The sequence below is a fragment of the Lonchura striata genome, chromosome 1, assembly GCF_046129695.1.
Source record: "Lonchura striata isolate bLonStr1 chromosome 1, bLonStr1.mat, whole genome shotgun sequence".
Classification (NCBI taxonomy): domain Eukaryota; kingdom Metazoa; phylum Chordata; class Aves; order Passeriformes; family Estrildidae; genus Lonchura; species Lonchura striata.
In genome coordinates, this window is record NC_134603.1 from 71,742,867 (window position 1) to 71,769,936 (window position 27,070).

Sequence of the window (27,070 nt, forward strand, 5' to 3'; positions counted from 1 at the left end):
AAATTACTCAAGTAAAGTCATGATGAAGTCATGCTTACTAGCAAAGAAAAATGGCTAAGTGCTATCATGGCTATCAAGGTCATAATGTAAAATAATAAAGCAAATAAAAAGCAAAAAAAGGTCAAAAAACTTTTTGATGCCTAATCATCCTTTACTCTGACTTTTATTTCACAATCTTCCCTAAATATTGTCAAAAATAATTTAAAGCTATAAATTAAAATGTTCCTATTTTAGTTTATGACAACTTTCAAAATGAGATTTTTTCCCTTGACTGTTTTCTTCTCTCAAATTAAATCAATCACTAATCTTGAAGCCTAGTATTTCTTTCTGCTATTGTCAAACAAACATTTTGATCCAATCAATCATATCCCTTCTAGCTTCTTCAATATAAGGTTTATCATCAGGTTTCATATCTTCTGGCTTCAGTTGTGCAAACCCATGAACTTGCCCAGGATAAACTTTAATTTTATATGGAACTTTACAATACTGTTTCAGCTTGTCCTCCAATAAGAAGATCTGTAAAAAAAAAAAAAGCATTTTTCCATTACATTACGGGGTTCTTTAAAGTTTGCCAAATTTGCTGTTTCTCATGGAGAAAATGCATCTTTGGGTGTAAGACTGACACTTCTTTTTTTTAAAGTATGGGTGAGTCTAAGAACCTCAACAGTTGCAGCAAAGATAGGTAAATCTCATTGCCATAAAAGAGGAGGTGTGTTTCTGTTCAGACTCTCAGGCTTGTAACCTACACTTGAAGCTCTGATCTTGAGAGAACATGGACCATGCACCTTAGCGACCATCAGTCCAAAACATTTAGATAGGCTTAGCAACGGGGTTTAAGAAAGCATGGAGGGCTTTTTTTTTTTTTTTTTTTTGTTAACTGAACAACAAAAAGACATTACTCTTGCACAATGTTTTGGTGATTAGTATGCATAAAAAGTACTAACATTCAGGTACCCATATACATTTGCTGGCAGTTTGTGCTGATTTCCACTAAAAGTCAGAAAATAGAAGAATGAACACTTATTTTGCCCCACAAGCTTACTTCTAACCATTGTACAGATTAGAGAGAGTATTGTAATTTATTTCATGTTTTTTTGTTGTTTTCATTTGGGTTTTTTTTATGAAGCTCTTTTTTCAGTACAGAAAACTATGTATTTGAGGGTTGTTTTTTGTTTAATGCAGGAATTTTTACTTATACAATCTGCACAGAAAGAAAGCTTCAGGAGAAAAAGGAGTGGTATCAGTGTGTAACACATGACAGAAAAAATGCATTTGCCAAAACTGTGCCCCTGGGAGAAAGACACGTTCACCATAAAATGAGGACGGGGGTGAAGGATTTGTTTTCCTCTGCAGAGGAGACACATATGAGGTACAGATTAATATGCTGACTAATGCAGTTAGAAGTAAATATTCAATGACTTCTGCATTCCCAGAGCACACTGCCAGTTCTCCAGTCTGACCCTACCCTAAAAAACAAGATGTGCTAGAGGTGCTATGTTATCCTTGTCACTGAAGAAAAAGAATTTATGCCCCATTTTCCTACCCATATATTTATCCAACCTCTCATATATGCTTGCAGCAGGGGTTATATCAGAACAAAGATGGCAGCCAGGAGTCAAAACATTTGAGTCTATGAGTTGTTGTTGTTGTTGTTTCAGGTAAAGATCATGCCCACTCTTTTGACACAGTTAATTTTGTCTTCTTGTAGCAAAAGCAGTTAGACATGCTTCCCCATCACCAGAAAGTTCAGTTACTACGCTGAAAATACTTTTTTTTCCATTCATGTCCAATTTCAGTAGTTTAGCCATCTGATTTCTCACCCATAACATATATATGTTTTGTATACAAGTATACAAGTTTTTGAGATGCTTGGCTCATGCCAAGTTGGATATCCCTACCCAATTTCACACTCTGCTTATCTAGCCACTCAGACACTGATGACTGTTCTTTACTGTATTTCTCACCTCAAAAAAGAAGCATTGAATAACCTACACAAGATAGAGGGGAAGTTGAAATATAAACAGAACCACCCAGCCTGCCTAATTTTTTATATGTGAAAATGGTTTCTAACAAAGATTTCTCTGTAGGATAAATGGATGATCTGAAAAGAAGTCTTTCCAGAACAACAGCTTACCTGATCCAAAGAAATAGTGTGGTCTTTCTCACCAAAAATGAAAAATGTGGGATTTAGTAAACTGTATCTTTCTTCAGAGTCTCTAACTATTCCTATAATGTTTTGAGAAACAGTCAGTTAGTGAGGTTACTGTGAGATAAATGGCAAATTAAAAAAGAACATTTCTATTTAAGTTTATTCATTAGGTCCGTTACTTAGTCAGGACACTGGCTCTGTGGATGGAGAATAAGCATTTGGAAAGCATATTTCCCTGCTCTCCTAAAACAAGGAATGATTTTTTTTGTTGTTGTTTACATTATCCTTAATATTTTTATACCAATACAACTTATTGCTGAAATAACCATAATTAGAATCTGCAACTCGCCTTTGAGCTGAGTATTTACAGAAATTGTTACAAAGCAATAAGTAGAATTACAAACTATGCATAGTCATGTGAACCCAAGTAAGTTTTCATGTATTCTTCACTACCATAGAGGGACACCCCAGCGGTTAATTGAAGATTTTTCAGCATCAAGTGATGTACTGCCATTCCACCCCAGGAAAACCCAACGATACCAATCTTCTTTGCACCGCATTGTTCCTTTAGATACTTCAAGACAACATCAGCTTCCCTAAGATATATAAAGAAAAGTAAACTAAGGAATCTATTGCAGAACCAATACTTAACAATTTAAGAAGTAAATTAAAAGACATATATGGTATTTCCTTCTGTATCTGCACCTTCAATTGTTTAAAACAGAGATTACTTTAAAAAGCACATTTCAGGCTAGAGCAGTAGCTTCTATTATTAAATGAGAATTAATATCTCTGGTCCTAGTTTAGGGAAGTACAGGTGTAGGCACAAAAATACTTACCTGAATTGTCACCTGCTCCTTTGTTTTCAAAATTAATAAATTTTTATTTGAATCACTTTATCTAGGACAAGACAACTAAAGACAAGACATATCTGGAAGTAGAACAACATCTTGCATTATGGACTGTAGGAATAGATAAGTTTCACTGTACTATCTTTACAGAGTTCACCTATTTAGATAAAGGTTTTTCCTGTCATTCATGCTACATGAGTTAATACTAAAATATCTTACCAAGCCCACATGCAAAAATGTTATGCCAAAATGGCAATTACTCAAATTACATTGTCAGTAATTACAATGTTTAAAGAAATAACTTTTGCATGAGGTGCAATGAAAAACAAAACATGAAAAATATTTTCATTGTAGGTCAGAACAAATTTTTTTTAATTGCTCACTTCTTTAATAATTTTATTTTCTTCATTACCTACAGAGTTTTAAATTAAGTTTAAATTCAGAGTTCATAAAATATTATCTGAATTTTCAAATATCAGGTAGAGTTGTATGGTCATTCAGGTTTGGTTAGGCTGACCAAAAAAAAACCCAGTATGACAGTGACATGAAGAGGACATTGTGTGCTAGGCCTGTGGCCATGCTCTCATATTTGGTTTGTTTGAATGGATGCTAAGAAAGCCATGGATGTGTTAGGTTCTATTTTCTCTGAAAGAACAGTGGATCTGAACTGGAATGTTCACCTACAAGTGACCCCTCAGAAGACAGCAAAGGCATGTCCTGAGATCTTAATTTTTAAAGACAGTGCCCATATATCTGCTCCTCTTTGGAACAGGGTTTTTTTTAAACATTGTAATTACTGACAATGTAATTTGAGTAATTGCCATTTTGGCATAACATTTTTGCATGTGGGCATCTGAAGTTCTGAGCTGTGGTTAGAGATGCTGAAGAAACAGCAATGTCTCCCATAATTCAGGGAAGCCTTGTTACAGGCCTTGTTAGGTTATACAAATAATGATACCTTTATTTCACACTGAAAAAATAGTACAGTTGATCAGACGTATCTTTGGTTTTGGTCAATCTAGCAAATTTTTATGTAGCATTTCTCAGGAGAATGTCATCAGTACCTATCTGCAAAGGAGAAAGCAAGATGGGCATGTGACAACTGGCAGATAACATCTGCAATTGTAGAAGAATTTTCCTCTTTATCTTGAGGAACTGAGTGCAGAATCAGCACTTGTGGGTGAGAATGCTGGGTATTTCATAGCCTGTGAAATGCTGTGAGCCTGTGTGGCCAGTATAACGTGGTCAGAAAAGGGCTCAGGAAAACAAGATGGGGACAATAAGCAGAGTGTGGGCAGAGCAGATAATCCTTTTCAAATCCCTGCCAAGACAGTACCCAGGACCACAGAAGAATCACCCAGAACAAGAAACTGTGGTTGTTCAGCCAGCTTTCCCTGCGGTGAGGTGCAATTTCTAATTTTTCATATAAATTCTCCTTGTTTGCAATATGCTTTTTAAAGTTTAAGTACAAATATGTATCTTACTTGTCTACTTTCATAGGATCATGATTTTTCATCCAGTCAGGAAAGTCAGCCCAATGATCTCTAGATGTCCAGGGTTTTGTTCCCTTGAAGAAGTCTGGGCAGATGGTTCTGTGTGAGATATAGAATTCAGTCAATTTTCATTAAAACTGTGGACATCTAAATGTCTCCTAACATCTTCTAGTCCAGACTACACATCTCCATGATCACTGTCTGAATCATCTTTTTACTTGTCCTATTCTGGTAATCAGCTAAATAAAAGTATATGTCTTTGTACGGAAAACAAAGTCATAAATTGTTTCCTGATTATTTCCTTAGATACACTTAATACAAAAATAAAGGGATTAAACAAACCTTCTGATTCTATATAAACACATATATACCTCTTTGCTGTTACAAGCTAAAGCAAATGTTCAAAGGTTTGGTTCTGAAAAGCTTATACAACATAAAATAGATACCACTGTTTCTCTTTGGATCACCCATGCTGCTTCATAAGCACAAACACAGGCACTTCAAGACTCCTTGTGCTTTTGTGTTTAGGTAGCCATTTTTCCTGGGTCAGTTTTAGTACCTTTGGTGTCTCCATGGAAATATTTGGTCCATTTTCTTTTTTATTTGCTCAGACTGAAGTGGTATGAGTGTCTTATATGTATTGGAAACATCACGTGCTATGCCTAGCTTTGGGCTTGGTGATCTATCAGTGTATTTAAGGGGAAGATAAGAAAGAAAGTTGCTTACATATACCCATGACCTGCCATCAAATCGACTATGTATCTAATGTCTGGGAACTGCCATCCAAATACATCATGAACCACAATCACAGCTTTGTCCGTGGAAAAAGGTGGTCTACAAACATATGCCTTAAGGTACTCAATTTGTACTTCATGGCCAAGGCACCCATAGTGAGACCTTTCTCCAGTACTATATAGAAAAGGATCAGCCATTTGAAAACCTAAAAAAAAAAAAAAAAAAAGAAGAAAAATATAGCAAGAATGTAAAAATAATTTGTTAACAAAAATAACTTAGGGAGAAAAGGCAAATATGGTTTTCTGAAAGTAGTTTAATAACTTCTGTAAATAACACTGACATCCTTGTATGAAAAGAGAAAGTAGAAAAAAGCAAAAGTAATGTGCAGTGCAGAATGCCTCTTCGTCTATTATGTTATTAAGCTGAGAATAAAGAGAAATATCAACATCAAAGTTATCAAACTACAAACAACCTGGACACGTAGGTCTTGACATTCATGTCACATTTGTTTTTCTGCCATGTGGCTGTGGTGTGAAGCACTATGGATTCTAATGTCACTGTATCCTGGGGCATGGGGCCATCATGCGTGTCTTCATGGGGAATCCTATGTTGGCTCCTCTGAATTATTTGCAAGGATCATAGCACCCAACTGCTGCATTGAAGTGTAGTGTTCAGTGCTTCTCTCAGTGCTGGTGCCTAGTAGCTCATCTGTGCTTTCCGTAGCACCATCACAGCTCTTATGAGAGCAGGAGTACTGAGCACAGCTAGTGATGAGCTGCAGTATGGATTTGTAAACTAGTTTCCAGTGCCATTTGCCCCTGTGCCCTTGAAAGGGATTGCAAGAAAACAAATTTATGTGCAAGCCTCATTCAGAATATTTGAGAGTATATGGTTTTGTCTCTTCTGTAAAAGTAGCAATTAGAGACAATGAGTCAGTAGATGTACTAGACAGATTAAAGTCAAAAGTTGTTCTGACTCTCTGTGTCAGGAGCTTGGAATGGACTCTGCGCAGAAAGTAGATTGTGATCCTGTAATTAAAAGTGGTGTTACAATGCATCTATACAAGAAATCCAATTAAGTCTGCAGGGGCAGTGATAATAGTAACACTTCCTAGCCATGCACTGACTTTGTACTGACTTTAAAACTGTCCTTGGGCGTGCAGTACACAGGCACATACACTATGACTGTCTTCACTTCATCATTTCTACATCAACCTATTCTTTTAGTTTGCATTGTAGCATGTACTTCATAAAAATATCTAATCTTCATGGAAGAGCAGCAAATTCCTATAAAAGTATATGCTTTCCTCAGTCCTCCATTAACTTGAGCAGCAGAGGGCTACATTTCACAGGTTAATGGGAAATTTTGGTTAGGCAATATGGACACATTTGGAACTATGGTAGGGACAGACTGAAGAACATGAAGAACAGAGAGTTGATACCACAGAGACTCACTGCTTGCTTATGTCCTTCCCACAACACTTCACAATTTGCATGATTCACTCTGGTTTAATAAAAGAATCCATACTGTATATGCATTTATACTGCTTTATACCCAAGAAAACCCAAATTTTATATGCATTTAAACTGCTTTATACCCAAGATAATCAACCTCCCCAATGCATAGTGCAGAGACATTGTTCTTCCCCATCCTCTCCGAACCTGGGGCTGCTGTCACCAGATCTGGCTGGGCCAGGACTGAGTTTGAGCAATTATGCTTGATTACAACCATAACCCTGGCTGATAGTGGTGTAGGCGTAGAGGAACTGGGCAGACATGGCTTTACTGCTCTAATCAAGCTCGTTCAGATAAATCCATGAGATGGATGATCTTTCATCATCATAGTAATCTCCTGTGCTGATAACTGAGAATTGATTACATGTGTTAAATTTCATCCCAACTTTCTCAACATCTGTCAGGCTTGGTTCTAGGAAGCACGAAATAGCCTGATCTTCAGGATTAAGACCTGCATAGTTTTGGCATTATACAAAAGTGGAAGGTGTGTCACATGTGGGAGATGATCTCCTAGTTTAAGCCCCCCCTCCCCCCCCATAATGCTTGAAATGCATGAAAATGCTTGAGAGAGGTCTGTTCATACGAAAGTGCTTCCTACCTCTCTTTTTTATAACCTAAGATGAATGAGCTTGTTGAAGTACAGGAGGCTGCCTGGAGAAGCCGCAGGTACTCCCAAAGATAGCTAACACTGCTGCCTTCTGAGATGGCAGCCACAGTCTTACTCCACCACACTATTTTGTTCAGAAGGGCACAACCTGTGGTGTCTCCTTCAAGGAAGTGTTGTTTAGGAGGCACTAAGCTCTGCAATAGTTGTGAACCAGCCTGCTCCCTATCCATTGGTTGCTTCCCAGAAACCATTTCTTTGGCCTGTGCTGACTGAGGCCAGGCCAGCTGGCTCCTTTCCAGGCACCAGGCAGAGGAAAACGTTAGTAAATAGTCAGCCACACCTGAACTGCTTAGAAGTTTAATGAGATCCTGTTCAGTCAGAAGATTTATTTACTCCCGCCTGCTTTGTCTCACGCAATGTGGTGTGGCAAAGCAACATGCCGGGATATTTCCTACTTTTCCAGTCTCACTTCATTCCCTCTTCCCACCAATTTCATCCATTACACTTTTCCTTTTCCCACTTTCCCCGTGGCACAGTTCCAATCTGACAGCATCTCGCCTTTATGTCCCGCTCTACATCACTGTGCAGCAGCACAGAAGAGATACAGGGCCTGCAGGGAACAGGGGGAAATGTTACTGCTGCTAATGGGGAAAACCACAGAGACTGATGAGTCTTGTGACATCCTACTTCTCCTTAAGAGAAAGGCTTCTTAGACCTTCTCCTTCTCTCTAGTGGTCCTGCTCTTCCTTGGGTGTCATGATATCATTCAGGTTTCATGCTAATAACATAAAAACTGAGGAGAGTTATTTTTACAACATAAAGGTGGGCTCCACAAAAGGGGGTAGAACAGACCCAAACTACTGCATTTCTAGGAGCAACAAATCACATAGTTATATTCTGCTGTCTTAGTTTTCATCAGGAAAAAACAAATCTCTACTTGAAAAGTGAGGTTAAAAATATCTTTAAAACAATCAGGTTAAACAGGGGCAAAGATCCTGCTAAGGATGATCTCCACTTCTCAGAAAGTGAGTATGAACACGTGATCTCAAAGTGCTGTGCTGTTTGGCAGGACCTTGGACTACTGATGCCAAGATGTGACATCTTTGCCCTTTTCCCAGGTCGAGCGATAACATTTTAAGCTACAGCAGCATTTCATTTCAATGCTAAGAGCTCAGTGGACCACACATGGAAAAGAATGAGAATCTATTACCATAAGGGTGAAAAAAAAATTATGGTCCTTTAATGTGAACTTGATACTTGATGAACATAAATTATCAATGTCCTCAGAACTGTTGCTGTACCACAGTTTGTAGCAAAGATTCAAAAAGAAATTTAGCCTTTTCCAAAGTTGACAGCCTTTTTCTTTATCTTATCTGCCCCCTGATACTTGTCTTTGTGCATTTTTTTACTGAAACCAAAATAATAGCCTCTCTTTAAATGAGTACATTTTGCTGATTGTTACATGCCTTTCCAAAGAGCTATATCTACTTGCTTAGCAATTTCAGATTTTCCCTCTCAGCATAGGTAAAAGTAGTTATGCTTTTCTGCTGTCAACTCAGTCTGCATGGACCAATTTTTCCTCACATACCTGGAGTGCAGGATCCTGCTTCAGCCCAGCTCACTTCTTCTGCTCAGTGAGATACCAGCTAGATTTCTCTAAACAGAAAAAGAAGAAAACCAGTTCTTGGTGACAGTTTTGCTCCTGGTGCTGCCCATCCAGTTTTCAGGTGCTCTTCAGCTCTTCTGCAGATTTTGGGATTGGGAAGTGAGGAGGAGAGGCTTCACTCAAGAGTCATCCCCAACGGAAGGGGTGGGGACAGATCATGCAGAGAGGCAGTCTGCAACGGGCTCCACATCAGTTGCCTTTTCTCCACCTTTCATTTATTTGTTATCTAAGACATTTAGAAGGAAAGATGCACCCAAACACTGTAATACACTATGATGTGTGTGATGCAGACATTTAAGACACTGCAGAGGCTTTAGACTTTAGTTTTTATAACTGAGACATTTAGCATCAGTGGTGTGTTTGCTGATGCAGTTGAAGAATATTAATATACTTTCTTGACTATAATAAATGTTATTAAATGAAATTTTAAGTGAATTAAGATGAATCTGTCCTGGCAAACTTGCAGCTTAAAAAACTTACTAAGTCTCCCTAGCACACACATTAAACATATTACAACCACACCCATAAGTATTCTCAACAAGTCGAAAAGTGTTCCAGCTAATTTGTGATTAGACTTGCATTTGACAAGCAAGGAAGGCTTGAGTCTGTGGTGGCTCATTTGAATTTTCCATTCCTATTTCCACAATGGCACTGTATGCAAAGAACATTAACTTAACCCTCGGTCTGACACACACTCATTTTCTCTGTGTGTACACATGGTCTGGGTGTGTGTGCAGGTTGGAGGGTGGGGGGGTATGCAAATGAGAGACAAAAGAGCTCAAAGAAAATGATAATGTAATTTCATTACAACGGTCAGTAAACAAATTTTTATTCTCGTTGTACATGACAAACAAGTTCACCAGTCACCCAGTAGATGCTCAGGAGTACTCTGACGTAGGGACTCTGAGGTAGGGACGTAATCTGAGGACTATGTTAAACAGATGATAGGTGGACTCAGTTCACCAAACTTCAGACATTTACAATGATGATGTCTTCATGTCAGCAAGGTGTCTATGCTCCCACAGTGCCATCAATATTTAAGAGTATGACTCAGACTCCATGGGTGTCTTTTTTGAATGAAAATAGGTAGTCCCCGAGATGACCCAACTAGTGCAATAAGATTGCTGTGCTGAGTGCATAATAACCCAGACACAATGAGTCCTATCTCTCTGTGCTGTGGGAGCTGCACACAACTCAAAATTAAGGTTTGTCATGACCAGAAAGAGGGTGTTTGTCCTGTTGCACCTGTAAGTAGATTTGCATATCAGGATTGTACAAGAAACCATTAAAAAGACTGCTTGTGTTGCAAGAGAGGAAGTGGGGAGACTTAACTGAAAAGATCCAGTTTGTACTTTGATATTAATGGCACCTTGCTTGACCTTGTGTAACCCCACCCAGGTGGGTGACTTGTACTCAGATCCACAAGAGTGAAGTATTGTCTTCCTACTTTGCCCCCACAGAACATGGATTACTCCAAGCTGCAGTCCCCTGGAACAGACTGGGCCAGCAGAAGCATGTCTCTGATCCCACATGAAACTCATGACTGTAAATCCTGTCCTGATGCACAGCCTTGGGGGTGGTTCGGGTAAAAGGAGCGCAAAGGATTCACTTTGCTCTAATGCAAGCCTTTGCCTGCACACAGTGTTCATGTTTGACCTGCAAACCCTCTATCATTCAGATCTCCCATACAAGATGAGACTGTCTTTTTCCCTGTAAGATACAATCACCTATGTAATGGACTCAGGATTATGCAGATCATTGCATCCATGAACTTCCTACAGTCTCAAGGAACTTATGTATTTAATTTTTTATGCCTGATGTGAACATTTTTATTTTTAGGGTTTAAAAAAAAGGAAGAAGACACATAACTGGGTTGGAATGAGCACAACAGATTTACTTGTTCAAACACATGATGATGGAATTTCTATTTTACCTGAGACACACAGCTGGTTTTTGGGTGGTTTGACTTCTTTTGCTCCTTAAGGCTTGCACCAATACTTCTCTAACTGCTCCTCCTGGTTTTATAGAAATGGGCATAGAATAAAGTCCAAAAGTTAACCATCACAGCTGTTGGCGGCAATTTTATTTGTATGTCAATAAAAGAAACGAGATCCTAGGATATGCAAGCTTGAGGCAAAATAGAAAGGTATTCTCTCCCAGATGACTACTGGTATCTAAAAACCGAGATAGGCAGCTACTCTGGTGGCATCTAGTGCAGAAGTGAAACATTCAGATGGAGAAACCAATGAGCAAGCTTAAACATGCCCAATCTACAGTCACCCCGTACAGTATTTAGAGTGCTGCTGGTAACAACAGACTAGCCAGAAAGTAGAAATCATTACAAATGTTGTATTTATGTTGTGAAAAAACCTGTTCAAAACATCTCTGTTGAGGGACAGGGTTGCAGCCTAGAAGCTGCAGATGAGGCAAGAGGGACAGCACCTCTTGCACAGGGCCAGCCAGCAACGGCAGCCTTCATACATGGTTACCACTGCCCAGGTATCGTGTGAGGAACAGGTGGGGAAGGTCCTGGGAAGGACCACAGCAGAGGCACAGTGGGATGGAGTCACAATGCAGCCCTGCAGAGCCAGCTGTAATGCCACTGGGGACTCTTTACCCAGCATCTGCAAGAGAAATCCTTTGGGATCTGGGTCTCTTCAAGGGGGGAAAGCATGGCTATTCCTTCTAATGAAGCTTCACGGAAAGAACAGCCTTACTAGTGAGCTTGTAATTTGGAGCTTTTTTGATGCTTTTTTTTTCCCCTGTATGGTAACTTGATTCCTTTCCCTCCATCCAGTAAAGTGGTTTTTATTTAAAGATATCTACATGGGAGGAAAGAAATATTTTTTAACAAATCTGATTTAATACTCCAGGTTTAGGTTTTGGGTGTCCAGTCAGTGTTTGAGTAAAGACCCTTGGAAATCAGGCCAGCTCTTCTTATAGCAAATCAAGGCTTGGCAGCAGGTTTACATGTACAGATACTTTATCATTGGTGAGAACTAGTTTTGTTCTTTACCATTTACCTAGCATGATACTCTGGAGTTGGCAGGTGCCTTTGCCTGGAGCACTATAAAAATTCTCCAAGAAATCCACTGATTTGGTTAGTAGTGAGCTATATCCCCACTCTTTCCCATGCTTTCCCATGTGTCTAAGAAGAAAGGCTCCGAAGTCTGTCCTCTGTGGGAGTGAGTGACCTTATCTGCTCCATCTGGTGCATCATTGGCAGGCATGACCATGTTCCTTGCACTGATCAGAGCACCCGCTGCTCCTCACAGGGCACTAGGACCAGAGTGATTGCTGCTTCTTCACCATAAATCTTCTCATCTCTTACCATGCTTCCACTCCCTTGTGATTTCATTTGATGCTAAAAAATAATAGGCTCAATCTGTCATCATCTCTCCTTTTGGCCATCTCCCCATTGCATCCGCCCCTTCTTCCTCCTGTTCCATTCTGTGCCATTTATGTAAGTTATCTGAAGCCACTGCTTTCAATTGCTTTCTGGTTATCCCTTTCAAAGTTCCAGGGTTTTTTTCTGGGGTAGGCTAGGGTCAGCTCTAAAAGTGTACAAGTGTTTATCAACCTAAAATCAATGTTATGACTATCACCACAGGGACAGAAGTATGATCTGCAAATTATAGTTTCCCATAGGTATGCTGCTAGTTTGTGATGTCAAATTGGTTGACCCAACAGCTTCTGGGTTTCTTACACCTGTCTTTGATTAATTTTTACTTAAAAGTTAATTGTGAATGTTTATTCTCAGATTTTCTATTTTTCCTGAAAGAGTTTGTGGGATTTCAGAGGGTGTGCTTTGTGAACTTTATAGGAATTGGGTGGAGTACTTTAATTATGCCAAGCAATAACAGGAAATCTATTCTAATGTTGTGGCTGACATACAAAGAGGAGTATTAAAATCACTTATCTCTGTCCAGGTGTTTCTAGGTTATTCAGTTGCTCTTCACTTTATTAAGGAACACTCACTTTCAATGGAATTTCAGTACAAGGCAAATTATTCCAAATAATAATGAATATTAATAACAGTATATAGGGAAAATACTACATTCTGGAACAGCGGCTCAAAAACAGGTACCCCAGATCAAAAGTGGCATCTGTTTTTCAGTGAACACTATAAATGCAGACACGAGCAAGACAATAAAATTAAGAGTACATGGACAATTGCATGAATTTCCTTCTCTAAAAATAAGCATCTATTTTGTGCATGATTTAATTATATGTCCATTGTGTTTTTCTTACCAAATGTTTTGTCTTCTCCTCTAAAATAACAAAAATTTGAAATCCAGTAATTACTAAAAATACTTCCTTTTTTTTCCAGTTATCCACCACTTAGAGTATTAATTTCAATTATTAATTAATTCAATGTGTTTAGTCTTTGAAACAGAATTTTATATCCAGAATTTTTTCCCATAAAAAGACATATATTTGATCAGTTATATTCTAGGACTCAGGTCCTTTTACTTTTTTTTTTTCTGTTCCTTTATTTGGTATGTGTTGTCTCATACAAAACTCATCTAATGCTCATTTTATATTTCAGGAACTTTCTGGGATTAATCAGACGGAAGGGAGTGATTTTGTTTCCTTGTAATTGAGGCCATATTTGCACAGAGCTGTAAATACCGTTTCAATCTTCAGTACAAATATGCTGTCCTTGTGCCCACAGAATTTATCTTAATTTTCAGAAGAGGCAACCTTCATGTGTAGAAATCTGACTTCTCCTCTGTAAACTCCCAGCGTGCACTTGAACAGCTTCATTTGGCTGAGACTTTCCAAGACATCCTTTCTAAAGCCAAGAGGACCCCAAAATTTCCACCTGCATATGATCCACTACAGGTAATACGTCTTTCAGATTAACCTTTGGGGTTTTGTTTTTTTTTTCTAACTGGAGAAAGAAAAACAATCAGGAACACTGATTGTTCAACAATCAGTAATAGCTACTATCACTAAATATTGGACAAATCTGGCATAAATTACTATACTAATCAGCGTTTTAAACTCCAAAACTTTAAACAGGGTGCTAGGAAAAAAACTTTTACACATGTTTGCTTGACTTTAAAAGTCTTGTTTTGCAAATATGTCTATGCATTAGTAATCTTGGAATGTATCCAGACAGCTTTGGACTGTATCCCACAGAGTAATACAGGTGCCCAAGTGCAACATCAAAGCAACAAGTTTAAGGAAAAGTATGTTTAAGAGCTTCTAATTATATAACAAAAAATTCAGAGCAATCAAGGGACTTTATTAAATATATTTGCAGAGAGCACCTGTCTCACCCTTTTTCTAAAATGAGATCATGAACTTTGCCCTAGCAGAAAAAAAATTACATTTTGGTGTAACCCTGCAGATGCTTGAGACTGTGCTGGAACTATTCTAAGTCTGTGCCAGTTGAACAAAATGAGTTTCTAAGACTCCCTGAGCTGCTGTAAACATGTAATGGGGCAACTCAGAACACAAAAGGGGTCCAGGCAGGAAGGGGCCAGCCCCCATGTGAATGCTGACCTGCACTGCCCTGTGCAGGTACACGAAGGCACACAGGCAGTGTGCATCTCATGTGGAAGGGAGTAGTGGGGCCAGGCAGGCTAAGCAGACTGCAGCCACTGCCCACCCAACCTGGTTCAGATGCTTGTGGCATCAACCATCATGGTGTGGAGGAGGTTCGTTTCCCCTGCTCACCCAGACAGTTCAAACATTTGCTAGTTGTGTGTGTCCTGAAGCAGGTGTACCAAGAGTGAACTCCCAGGCTTGCTCTTCCACAGCTTAGCTGTGAACTAGCAAGTTTTAAACTGGATGCTACAGCAAGTAAAAACCATGAGCTTAAGCAGGAAACTCAAGGCCTAATCAGATTTGTTCTAAAGGGCTGATATTGGCACTTCCAGACTTCACAACTTCCAGCATGCTGCTTCCGTCTGGTCTGAAATTGAATCTCAGTTTCCTGATAGACCCACAACGAGATCACAGAGAGCTGAGGTGTTATAGGCCATGAGATAAAAAGTTTATTCAATCCTTTACAAGGTTCAACTCTAAGGTGCTTTGATTTTCCCTTTGTTCCCTGGAAGCTGCAGAGATGATAACCTGTCTTTACTTGACATGACAGGTACCATAAGGCAGATTCCTTATAAAGGCCTGCCTTGAGCTGCAGCACAGACCTCGGGACAAGCTCAGGTGCTCTTTACAGCCTGTTTTCCTGGTTCAGGGGGAAAAACCAATCCAAACCCTAAGCCTCAAGCTGAAATCAAATCCCCAGTCACCTGCCTCTTCAAAGGGAAATTAGTCATCTTCTCTATAGAAGGAATTCATAGTGTGTCTCTACCATCACATACTCTTTCTCATAAGTGATAGACTGGCATTCATGGGAAGCATTTGTCTGAATGTCCATACAAAATATAAAACTCAGATATAAAGCAGGTGGGAATAATGTTGTGAGAGGAAGTCTTGGACAGGCTGGTTCTTAAGAAGGACCCAGTACTTTCTACCTAGGACATGCCCTCAGTGTAGACCTGAAGATTTAACATAAATATGCTGGGTCAGAGATCTGTGCTCAAGCTTCTGTTCCACCACACACATTTGTGCAGAAACTGCCATACCCACATGGTAGTTTCTTCACTTCTGTCTTCTCTGGAAGACTGTCTTGGTACAGCCAGTTCTGTTTTTCTGTGAGCCAGAACCAAAAACCTGATTCCTCTCATTCCAGTCAGATAACAGTACTATCAGCTATTCCAACACTCCTTCTCTGATTTTAAGCAGAAATTGCTGCCTGCTGAAGGTCTCTTCTCCAGAAATTTGTTCAAAAGTGTCACCAAAACTGACTTTTGACTATGTGGATTTTTCTGATGATGTATATTCATCCTAAAATAATCTCATCTAGGTAATTTCAATTCCTCAAGAGTTAAACCCCTTGATTTAACTGAGCACAACCATTGCTGTATGTCATTCAACAATTGTGAAAAGTTCTTTCCTTTGAGAAAAGGCATAATTGCCAATGTTTTCAAACTTAAACCTCTGTGAGCTAAATTAATTTCCAAGGACAATTATATATGTGAATTGACAGAAAACAGTAAGCATGGCCTGACTCAGGAGAACAGCAATGAAACTGCACACTCCTCAATGAACTTGTAAATTATTTCTGTAAACACAAAATCAGAAATTAAAGAGGCTCCTTCTTGGTGTGGTAATTAAGGCTCTTGGTTACCATAACAAGATGCTGTTATAATAAAGGTTTGTGAAGAGGCCTGTTTTTGTTTCCTGCTTTAATGGGATAAAAAGATTTTGTGAAATTTGGGAAACAACTGTCTTCCCTAAATGCAATCTATATCTTGCACATTTCACCTGGGTACACTTCAAAGTAATTTTTGCTGTGTTTATGTTCATCTCTCAGGTAGCTGAGCTACTGGCAGTTGTGTTAATTACTCCTGGAAACCTCTCAAATAATCAGCTAACTTCTTTAATAGGTTGTTAGGAATTCTTCTTGTTCTTTAGGTATGGTATCTTTTCAAGGAATTCTTTCAAGATTAAAATCAACAACTATAACCTCCTCATCACTCTTGTAACTTTCTTTACTCTTGTACTAAATGACTCTCCATTAAATGTCTCTCTGTTTATCTTAAATGCAAATTTTACAAAGAAGAAAATACATGTTTCTGATTTTTATTATGAAAGCAAGAAATATATGGTGCTTTCCAGTTTGTTATCTCCAGATTTAAAAAAAAAAACAAAAACCAAAAAACCACAACCATTACTAGGATGCTAAAGAAGAAACCATGCTCAAGTCAAGCTCAGAAGAGCCAAGTCACTACAGATCCCAGTCCTACAACACATAGCACTTGCCCAAAGTCCCAGTGACTTTATTCCCTGGGCTTCAGGGGGAGCTTTGATTTGTCAGTAAGCACAGCACTAAATATATATGGCAAATTTCTAAGTACAGTGGATCCAGGTGAGTGAGAACTTATAATTTTCAGCTTTCAACTGTCATTAAAATATAATTATATTAAATAACTGAAAATGAGTAGACAAAGAATCTTATTAAATATCTGTGATTAAATAGGATACTAAAGCATAGGACATTATTGCTCTGCATGTTATAAATATGAATTTTCAAAAACAAAGAGATCTTTAATGTCTTCCTTCTCATGTGTCTTCAAGAGACAATCTAAATTCACACCTTTTCTTCATTGTGATAGCTGCTCTGGAATTGATTCCATATCCAAAATCTTCAAGCCAATCTGAAGTATGCTGCAGGTCTAAGAATACTTCAGATATAATCATTAAAGATGTGTTAACATAGATAAATCAGAATATTTAACATAAGTACACACTTTCAACCCCAAGTTTTGGACTGCAGTGAGAAAATCTGTGATAGAAAATCAAGCAGAAGCACTTCTTGATGTACAGATTTCCAACTCACCTACATTAACAGATCCTTATTGCTCATATGAATTGGAGAGCTCTGGGTCAGCTCTCTTGGCCTCTTGGACCTGCTCCTGTTATTGCAAGGTGCAGGCTGCTGGTGAGAACACATTGATTCACAAAGGCACGCTGCCCCGCAGGGCTGGGCTGACATGCTGCTCTCAGCTCCCATCCTTTATGTCCAGGCTCACACAACAGGCTCCTTGCATGAGACCATTCAGTGTGTCAGTGCTGAAGCACTCCCGTACCCCTTCCTGCCTCCTGTCCCCTTCCTGGTGGAGAGCTAAAATATATCTCTTTCCTCTTGACTCTGGGCAGGACATTTCAGCAATTAGCATTTTGCATAGAATTTCCAAGATTTAGATCAAAAATTCACTGTCATTGGGCTGACAGTTACCCCTACCTGGGACCTCATCAATAAGGCGTGTTCTCCCCCACATCCCCCTGAATGGAGGGTTAAGGGCCAGTCCTTGGTATAGGAGCTGGGTCTGGTCACCACTGGAGCTCAAGGAGTGCAGCACTTTCTGCAGCTGAGTGGACGCAGAGGTCATCAACCACTGTCACATCATCCCTGGGCTCCCAGGGAAAACCCTAAGTCCCCACATCTTTCTCCTGAACCACCTCCAGCCCCAGCTGAGCACAGGCAGTGACTGACCTGTCTCAAGGGTCTCTGGGAATCAGGGGATGTGATCTGGGGACTATACCAGTGAAGATACAAGAAGATATTGCAGCCTAAGACAAGACAGCAGATTGGCAGCCTCTGGTGACTCAGTCATTCAGCTGCCACCAGCACTAGTAGCAAGGTGCAGGGCAGCTTGCAGGATGCTGTTGCAAATGTTAAAGGCTTTAGACACCTGGAAATGCCCTGGGGCCCCTCAAGTAAATCCTCCTTAATCAGGTGGCAGCGTTCAAAGCCATAAGTTTCCCAAAATCAGCAGCTGCTTGTTTGATGGCCCATCAAATTGACAGGTGGACCCAGCTTGGGTGCAAGCCACCATGGCTTCTGCCTGAGTGGCCACTGCAGACCCCAAAGATGCTCCATCTCCTCTGCCACCTTCTTCTCAGGGTCCCCAAACTCCTCCTGGGCCTGGAGTAGAGGTGCCCTCTGGTGGCACCCTTGGAACTCTGTCACCTCTGTCCACGTTCCTGCTCCTCGTGTCCAGGTCCCTGTTGCCATGAGATTCTTTCAATGCACATTGCATAATTTTCCTGTAAGTTGAGATGAGGCTGACTGATCTGTAGTTCCCTGAATTCACTTGTTTTGCCTTGAAAATTGTTGTGACACTTCCCCTTTCCCTGTTTCCAATGATTTCTCCCTATTACCATTTTTGTATTCACAATCATGGAATGGTCTGGGTTGGAAGGAATTTTAAAGATCATCTAGTTCCAATCCCCCTCACCATGGGCAGGGACTCCATTCACTAGACCAAGTTGCTCAGAGCCCCATCCAGCCTGGCCTTGAACAACACTTCCAGGATTGGACCATCCACATCTCATCTGGGCAAATTTTTCTAGTCTTTCTCTTAGCCCCACTCACACTCCTCCCAGCTTGCCCTGCTCATCTTGGCCATGCTATTCACCATGATCCTTTCTACCATGCATCTCTCTAGCTCCTAGCTGTTCTTCCTGAACTCTTGCATGGTAGCACCCTTGTCCACAGAGGAAGATGTATTTTCCCAGCTTCAGTTTACCCTCACTGGGAGTGAGTTTGAAGGAGAAAAAGAGTTGTCCATGAGCCTTTGCTTTCATTGAAGCTACTATGAGGTTGAGGCCTCCCAAAGAACTCCCTGCCCTTTACTGTATAAAATTCTCCCCTGCCTTTCCATAGAATCAGGATCAAGGACTTGGCTCAACATGAGCAGGAGTGTAAGGAAAGCAGAGATAAATCAATCCCCTCAAGAATCCATATCAATTTGAAGACCCCTGATTTCCTTCCTTCAGAAGATCAGTAGAAGAAGAGGTAAAAGGAGTAGAACAAAACTTGGAGAGCCAGAGAAAAATGGAAGATAACCCAATTTGTCACCATGAATATGTAAGACCTTACCGGAAATTTTGGTACAAATCTTTGACAGCTGTTTCTGCTCTCAGAGCTCATGTGATAATGAATCAGAAAAGACAGACTCTCAGAAGACATTTTCACCTTAACCAGTGATAAATTCCATACTAACTTTTAAAGTAGGAATTTTCCCAGATGTTCTCAGTTGAAAATTGCATATTCCAAACAAGTTTGTTCTCAGAAGCTGAATGGTGATACTGAATGCAGCTGCTTAAATAGTCTTCAGACATTCTGAGTCATTCAGGCCATCAGAATTAAATATCATTCACTGCCATTTCTCTCTGTGTTGTCATCTTCATGAGATTACCCTTTCTTTGGCACCTCTAACCAGGTCAGCCTGGCAGTCATGTAACATGGGCCATGGTAGAGGCCCATGTTACATGACTACACTAAAAAACTAGTCAAAAAAAAAAAGTATAATTGATACACAAAGGAGAGTGTAAAAGAGAATGTACCTTTTGAGTAGTAAGCATGTTTGACATTCCATGTCAGTCATCCAACTGAAAATCTATTTCACTGAGCCAAGCATTTTTCTTAGACATCAAAAGAATTAAGCAGTTTCTTCACTTTATTCTTTGACCCTGCATTGAAGGCAGCACACACAGCAAATACATTCTTGCCATAGGGAAATGAGAAAAAGCAGGGGGTTATGTCCCATGATGCACATTCTCAGTGTGCAAGCTACTGTGAAGTGAAAGTCACCACAGAAATCACAACCTCACAAAACAGAGGTCATTGACTCTGATCAGCCTATAATAACTCTGACCTTTAGACCATACCTCACAAACATTTGAGGAAAAGTAATGACAAAGTTATTACAAATCTAAGCCCTTCTGTACTTCTTTCCTAGTCAGTGCTGCAGAAGCACAAACAGTAACACAGGTATTGTTACAGAACATATAACTATAGTGACTGTGTGGATCATTCTCCCTAGCAGATACATTTTCTTTTTGGCAACACTCATGGTTTTAAATTAAGTAGAACTGAACCTTGCCCTGAGGAATTAAATTTAATTTGGTTGGCAATCATAACATTTAATAATGCCTGGAAGGTCACGATAAAGGTTTCTGGCAAAATAAGTCTTTTAAATACTGAGGATAATCCCTAACTGCTGTCATCTGCAGGAATATTTTCACAGAATTTTAAAGACATGAGAACCAACATGTTCTCAGAAGCACTTATACGCAGTCACTTGACGATGGTAATGTTTCACACCACATCCTCTGTTACTGAGGAGATCAAAGTTCAATAAGTAGGGAAAAAACCCTCTTTCTAATCTAATGACACAAATATCTATCTAAAAGTTTCACTTGGACATTATGAAAGTGCTTTAGAACTGTTCACTTCAAATGATAGTACAGTTATTAGGAATGGGATATTCTGAAAGACCAATACAGCCCGTTTTGAATGCAGGAGGCCTCCACCAAGTAACCATAGCCACAGAGCTCTGAATCCCAAGTAAAGTAATAAGAGCCATTGGCTCCGTTCTCGGCATGATGATCCATCCCAACCAAGCTGATAGGGCCTATGTTTTAAATAGAAAATCCATTGCAACACATGTGAAAAGATCCCTGCTATGCTTAAAAATAATTTGGTGAAGCACATTCTGCATATCTTGAAAAGAGTAATGAAGTTCTGCAAATACTTCTTTACTCTATGGAAATGGTTTGTTTAATTATCCAAGTATTGCCTAAGTTCTTAAAATCTAAACATATAAACAGCCTTATTCGTCTTTTCAGTCAGACTCATTAAACAGTAGCAGCATTTAGACTGGGTTTATTTACCTCATCTCCTATATAAAATACTAGTGGAAATAGGATTTTTTCTTGGTTGAAATGTTAGTAATCCATAGAACAAACCCCAGCACATAACCAAGCCTCTCCTCAGAGACAGTTTCTGAAATAAACAGGTCTGGACACTACATCATGTCTGTGTCTGATGATGCTCAGCCATTATGCCCATCTCTTAATTTATGTTTGGTGGCACACTGCTACATATTTCATAGCACAAAACATGAAACACAAGTCACATATTCATTCAGGAAGTTTGACTCCTCCATTAGCTACTAATCATAATCCAGGTTTAGTAAGAAGCAAGCACCAGGTGAAGGGAAACATTGTTCAGTACTCCATATACTGAGGTGTTAGAGTTAGTATTAAGCACCAGTGCAGCAGCCTGGGCCAATAACCTGGTGCAGCAGCAAACACCATTGCATTCACAGTACATCTGAGAGCACTTCTCTCCATCTTCATTCCAGGAAACCATGGCCACAGCAGCTACGTGTTGGTTAGGGATGGTTCAGGAGATGTCACAGCAGAGCAGCCACTGTCCTGGAATCACGTGCTCTAAAGTCCCTGCAGTGCACAGGGGAGATCCAGGCTGGCAGTGTTTTTCACCATGTGTTTTTGCAGCCCACAGACCTCTGTGCTTTCTGATTGTGTCAGGCAAATTTTCTGCAGGCCATTCTTTGTGCTACACACCAAAGAGCCTGTTCTGATGGTTTTTCTACTGCCATGGAAGCTCTGTGCCTCCCTAATGATGGTGCATCATTTAGGAACCAGATACATGTTCATTCCAAATACTGCCTGGTTTGTCAAGATAAGCTGACGTCCACTTGGTTTTACTTAAGATAATCCACTATGTTTTCCACATTTCTGCAACTTGCTGTTCATAATTAACTGAACCAATTTTGCAGTGAGGATCAGGTGAGCAGATGAGGGGTAAAAAACTAGAACAGCACCGGAAAAAAACCCCAAAACAACTGGTTAAGAAAATAAATGCATTTTGAAAAGCAGTAGCTTTTACTGTTTGATTTTTTCAATGCTCTGAACTTTCGAAATAACTAAAAGTGTAAGAGAATAATTTTTATGAAGCCATTTTAAAATGACAGGAAAGATAGAAATGTCACAGCTAGATAGTTTCCATTTTGCAATTATTACTTTGTATTGTCTTAATAGAACTCTTAAATAAAAACGCATTATCTAAGCATTTAAGTCATGTAAAACCAAAACAAGACCATGTTGAAAAGATCCTTGTCTTTTTTTCTACTCTTCCTCTCCACACTTATAAGTATGCCTTTCCTTTACCCATAACCTTCTGTTGTTTGGGGTTGTATCTATTACTGTCTTCAGTTTACACCAGTACAATTACCATATTTTCTCCATTATCTACATAATAACATAAATGGATCTGAGACTTTGTTTTTTCAGCATGTTTGTTCAGCGCTTGTTAGCAGTAATTCTTGACCTTGTTGAGAGTCAAAAGCTAACGTCTTTCTTTTCCAAAAATTAACAGCTACTTAAGCCATGTGTATTTCTTAGACAAAAAACACCTAACATATTACTAAATAGACAGATTAATAATACATTCACAAAAACACCAGGAAGGCTGAGAGATGCTAGATTTAAGTTAACCTAAATAACATACTATAGGTATTTTTTCTTACTGTTTCAAGTATAACAGTCTGCCTCCAATTCATGTTTGCTGGTAAGCTATTGTATAGCACATACTGAAACACTAGGTATGAACAAAATTTTGGGATAAATTCTCTCTAAATGCTGAGAAGACAGTACATGTGTAATGCTTGTTAGGTAATTTAAATGGCTGAACAGATAGATACAGACAGGAATGAAATTATTCACTGGCAACATACAGCGACTCCTTTCAAAAGCTTTAATGGAATTTAAAGAAGCCTACCATGAGAGACTGAAATTGGAGAATTATATACATTAATCTTGCCATGGTCTTTGAATGCAAATTATAATTTAGAGACTTTTATTGACATTTAATTTACATTTATCACAGCAGAGTAACAATGTTGTAACGAATAATGGTTGGTTACATGTTTGGGAGATAAAGAGTGAGAATTAGGAATATCCTTGGAAATTGAAATTCTCCATTTCTTGGCTTTTCTCCTGTTTTTTTTCCATTGATTTTTCCTTGCTCTGACAAAATTAGTATTACAACATTTCCCACATCCTGAGTACTATGCTGACAGATTTTTAATAGGCCAAGATAATTTGCTGACACAGAACAGAATGAAGCTCAAAAAATAGCTTATTGTTAAAATAAACAGATTTTTTTGTTTAAAGTTATAAGTGAGAATTTTTCCACCTTGCCTTTCAGAGAGGAGGGATACAGAAAAGCTGAGTATGATAGTCTAGCCCAAGTGTATTTATTGCAGGTCTTTACTGTACTTATTCAGCTATTGGAGAGCCATATGAAGCCTTCACTTTTTCCTTAATTTTTTTACTTACACAGGCCAGTATCATACACTCCACCAGCTTGAAAAATGTGATTTTGAAGGAACTAACAGGGCTACAGTTTAGGAAAACAGTTATAAAATTGCAAATTGGGTACCTCTGCGCTCTAAGTTCAGACTTGAACTACCAACCACTCTGCTGCTGACACGAAACCTGAAGGCTGAAGCCAAAGGATTTAATGACTGGCTGGACACAAAGAGAGCTCAGGGTTGCTACGACTCATTGATCAACCAGAAGGGTTGAAACAGCTGCCACAATGGAGCACTAAAACAATGCACACATACATTTCATCAGGATGGAATTCCTCTCTAGCCTGAATAAAATTAAATAGTTTTCTTCCTTAACAATATTCCTGCCAACTCAGCAGGGCATGAGCAACAGCTCTCAGAGCACATGGCAGAGTACAAAGTTTTAATGCGTGCTGCCCTGGCTAGGTAAGGCAGCAAGACATGGAAACATAAATGATTAAACTAAGAGAGATGTTTGAGCTTTGCTGAGCAGTTTATTAACTGTTGGAAAGCCCCGGCTCTGGAAGGCTTGGTGAGATTTGACGAACAGCACAGCTTGACACTGAGGAGGATGGCTATTTCCAGGGCTTACACATCCCTGATCTCTGGAACACTGACCCTCTCAAAATCTGGCTGACTTCACCTAGGGATGCAGCGTTTCTCTCCGGTTTGGAGTAGAAGAACTTAGAGCAGATTTTGGCTACATTTTGTCCGACTCCCGTGCTCTTCCCCCGCCGCCCGCTCCCGGCCGAGCTGCGGGGCCGGGCCCTGGCAGGCTGCGGGGACAAGTGCTGGATCCTGACCGGGGTCACAACAACCCCAGGCAGCGCTACAGGCCGGGGAGAAGGGAAAGCTGCCCATTGGAACTGGACCTGGGGGTGTTGGTCAACAGCTGGCTGAACACGAGCCAGCATGTGTCCAGGAGGCCAATGGCATCCTGGCTTGGATCAGGAACAGCGTGGCCAGCGGGACCAGGGCACTGATTGTCCCCCTGTATTCAGCATTGATGGGGCCACAGCTCGAGTGCTGTGTCCAGCTCTGTGCCTCAGCTCAGGAGATTGAGGTGCTGGAAAGTGTCCAGAGAGAAACAGCAAACCCGGTGACTGGTCTGGAACCGGGCCTGTGGAATGGCTGAGGCAGCCGGGGTTGTTTAGCCTGGCGTAAAGGAGGCTCAGGAAGGACATTATCCCTCTGAGCAACCACAGGAAAAGAGGCTGTAGCCGGGTCGGGATCGCATCTTCTTCCCAGATAGCTAGCGACAGGAGAGGGGACATAGTCTGAAGATGCAGCAGGAAAGGTTCTGATTGGACGTTATGAGGAATTTCTTCACAGAAAGAGTGATTGGGCTTTGGAGCGGGCTGCCCAGGGAGGTGGTGGAGTCACCGTTGCCGGAGGTGTTTAAGGAAAAGCTGTATGTTTGTGCCATGGTCTAGTTGACATGGAGGTGTTCGTTCATAGGTTGGACCCAATGGTCTCGGAGGTCTTTTTTTGACCCCGTGTTTCCGCAGAAGAGAGTGCGGCAGCCCCGCAGCAGCGGCAGCCCCGCGGCAGCGCCCGCCCGGCCCACTCGGGCCCGGCCCGCTGCGGGGCCTCCCTGCCCGCGCGCCCGGCAGGCGGCGCTCGCGGCGGGCGGCCGGCGCTCCGTCCCCGCGCGGCCGCGCTCGGCGCTCTCGGGCTCGGCGGCGCGGCCGGTCCGTCCGCTCGGCGCGCGGCCCCGCCCCCCACGGTCACGCCACCCGCCCGGCCGGCGCTGCGTCAGCCCGGCAAGATGGAGACCGCTGAGGAAGGTACGGCGCTCGCCCCGCTACCGCCTGCCCCCGAGCAGGGGCTCTGCCGGGGCAGCCTCGGAGGGTGGAGGGGCGCGGGAGCGGAGAAGGAGGGTGTCACCGGGCCCGCTGGGCGGGCTGGGGCTGTTCACGCCCGGAGGGGCGTCTCGCAGCGGAGCTGCAGGTGCCCGGGCCCCGCGCCCCTCCGCCGCGCCGCGGGGCGGGGCCGGGCCAGGGGCGCAGCGCGCGAGGCGGCGCGCGGTGCCCCTTACATAACCGCGGGGGGCGGCGCTGCCGCGGGCCGCACCCGGGCAGCGGGGCCGCACCCGGGCAGCGGGGCCCGCACCCGGGCACCGGGGCCGTACCCGGGCACCGGGCCCGCACCTGGGCAGCGGGGCCGCACCCGGGCAGCGGGGCCGTACCTGAGCACCGGGGCCGCACCTGGGCACCGGGGCCGCACCCGGGCACCGGGCCCGCACCCGGGCACCAGGGCCGCACCCGGGCACCGGGCCCGCACCTGGGCACCGGGGCCGCACCTGGGCAGCGGGGCCGTACCTGAGCACCGGGGCCGCACCTGGGCACCGGGGCCGCACCTGGGCACCGGGGCCGCACCTGGGCAGCGGGCCCGCACCTGGGCAGCGGGGCCCGCCGGAGCTTTCCGCCGGCTGAGGCTTTGCCTGGGGAAGGGGGGCCCGGGCAGACATGAGACCCCGGGAGGGAAAGCAGCAGGCCGGGTGCGCACGCCGGAGCAGCGGGGGAGGCGGCGAGGAGGGCACTGCCCCCAGCTCCCTCCTGCCAGCGGGCTCTGTCGGACCCGGCCGGCCCTGTGGCCCAGGGAGCCTTACATTTCCGCGTTTAGCTGAATAGTAATAACTGCTCCTTTCGCAAAGCTGACTTTGCTACTTGTGCTGGGCAATCTGTTTGGAAAATTGAAATATGGAGCAGCTGACATGTTTCTCTGTCTCTTTTAGAACAGACTAATACGTAGTCAGTTACCTAACTTAAAAATACTTGTCAAAGTATAATACTTGTCAAACCCCCCCTCAGTCATGAGGGGGATTCTATGTGTAGTATCCCTTTTTAAGGGTATTGCTTTATTTGAGATCAAACATGGATATATTTTGTCAGCACTTTTGTTATGCTTAGTTTATCACAAAATCACAGAATTGTTAAGGGTGTAAGGGATCTCTGGAGTTCATCTCCTCAAACTCCCCTGCCAAGGCAGGGTGACCAAGAACAGGTGACACAGGAATGTGTTGAGGTGGGTTTTGACTGTCTCCAGAGAGGGCCTATGTAGTTCAAGCAGGTACTGTAGAACTTTGACAGATCAGCATTTCATATTGTAGTGTAAACCAAACTAAATAAAGGATGTTAGTTGTGTTATGTTTCTTGCAGTATTGGAGCTTTGTTTGTAATCTCAAACAATGAGTGTAAATACATACTGCAGTAGCAAAGCAGTTCCAAGGAAAGCATTTTGCATCTTGGCTTTTGTTTCTTTGGCATAATTTTGAATGTAGCTTTTTATCAGGTGTCTCTTGGTTTTCCTGC

At 41.7% G+C, this 27,070-nt stretch overlaps 2 protein-coding genes across 4 annotated transcripts in view; one reads left to right on the forward strand and one right to left on the reverse strand.

Moving 5' to 3' along the window:
* Positions 1–336: 336 nt before the first annotated feature.
* On the reverse strand, positions 337–5,425 carry LOC110474739 (carboxymethylenebutenolidase homolog). Its single transcript, XM_031504176.2, has 5 exons — positions 5,220–5,425; positions 4,485–4,592; positions 2,603–2,745; positions 2,135–2,226; positions 337–516 (listed from the first exon to the last, which is right to left on the reverse strand). The coding sequence occupies exons 1-5, from the start codon at positions 5,423–5,425 to the stop codon at positions 337–339; spliced, it is 729 nt and encodes a 242-aa protein (XP_031360036.1).
* Positions 5,426–25,447: 20,022 nt separating this feature from the next.
* MARCHF6 (membrane associated ring-CH-type finger 6) overlaps positions 25,448–27,070 on the forward strand; it is a 44,677-nt gene continuing 43,054 nt past the window's right edge. For 2 of the 3 annotated variants that reach the window (XM_021538422.3, XM_021538424.3), the window contains exon 1: positions 25,448–25,543. In XM_021538422.3, coding sequence (XP_021394097.2) covers positions 25,525–25,543 — 19 coding nt within the window. In that variant the 5' untranslated portion in view covers positions 25,448–25,524. The remainder of the gene's footprint in view (positions 25,544–27,070) is intronic. The other variant, XM_021538423.3, reaches the window with a different exon arrangement.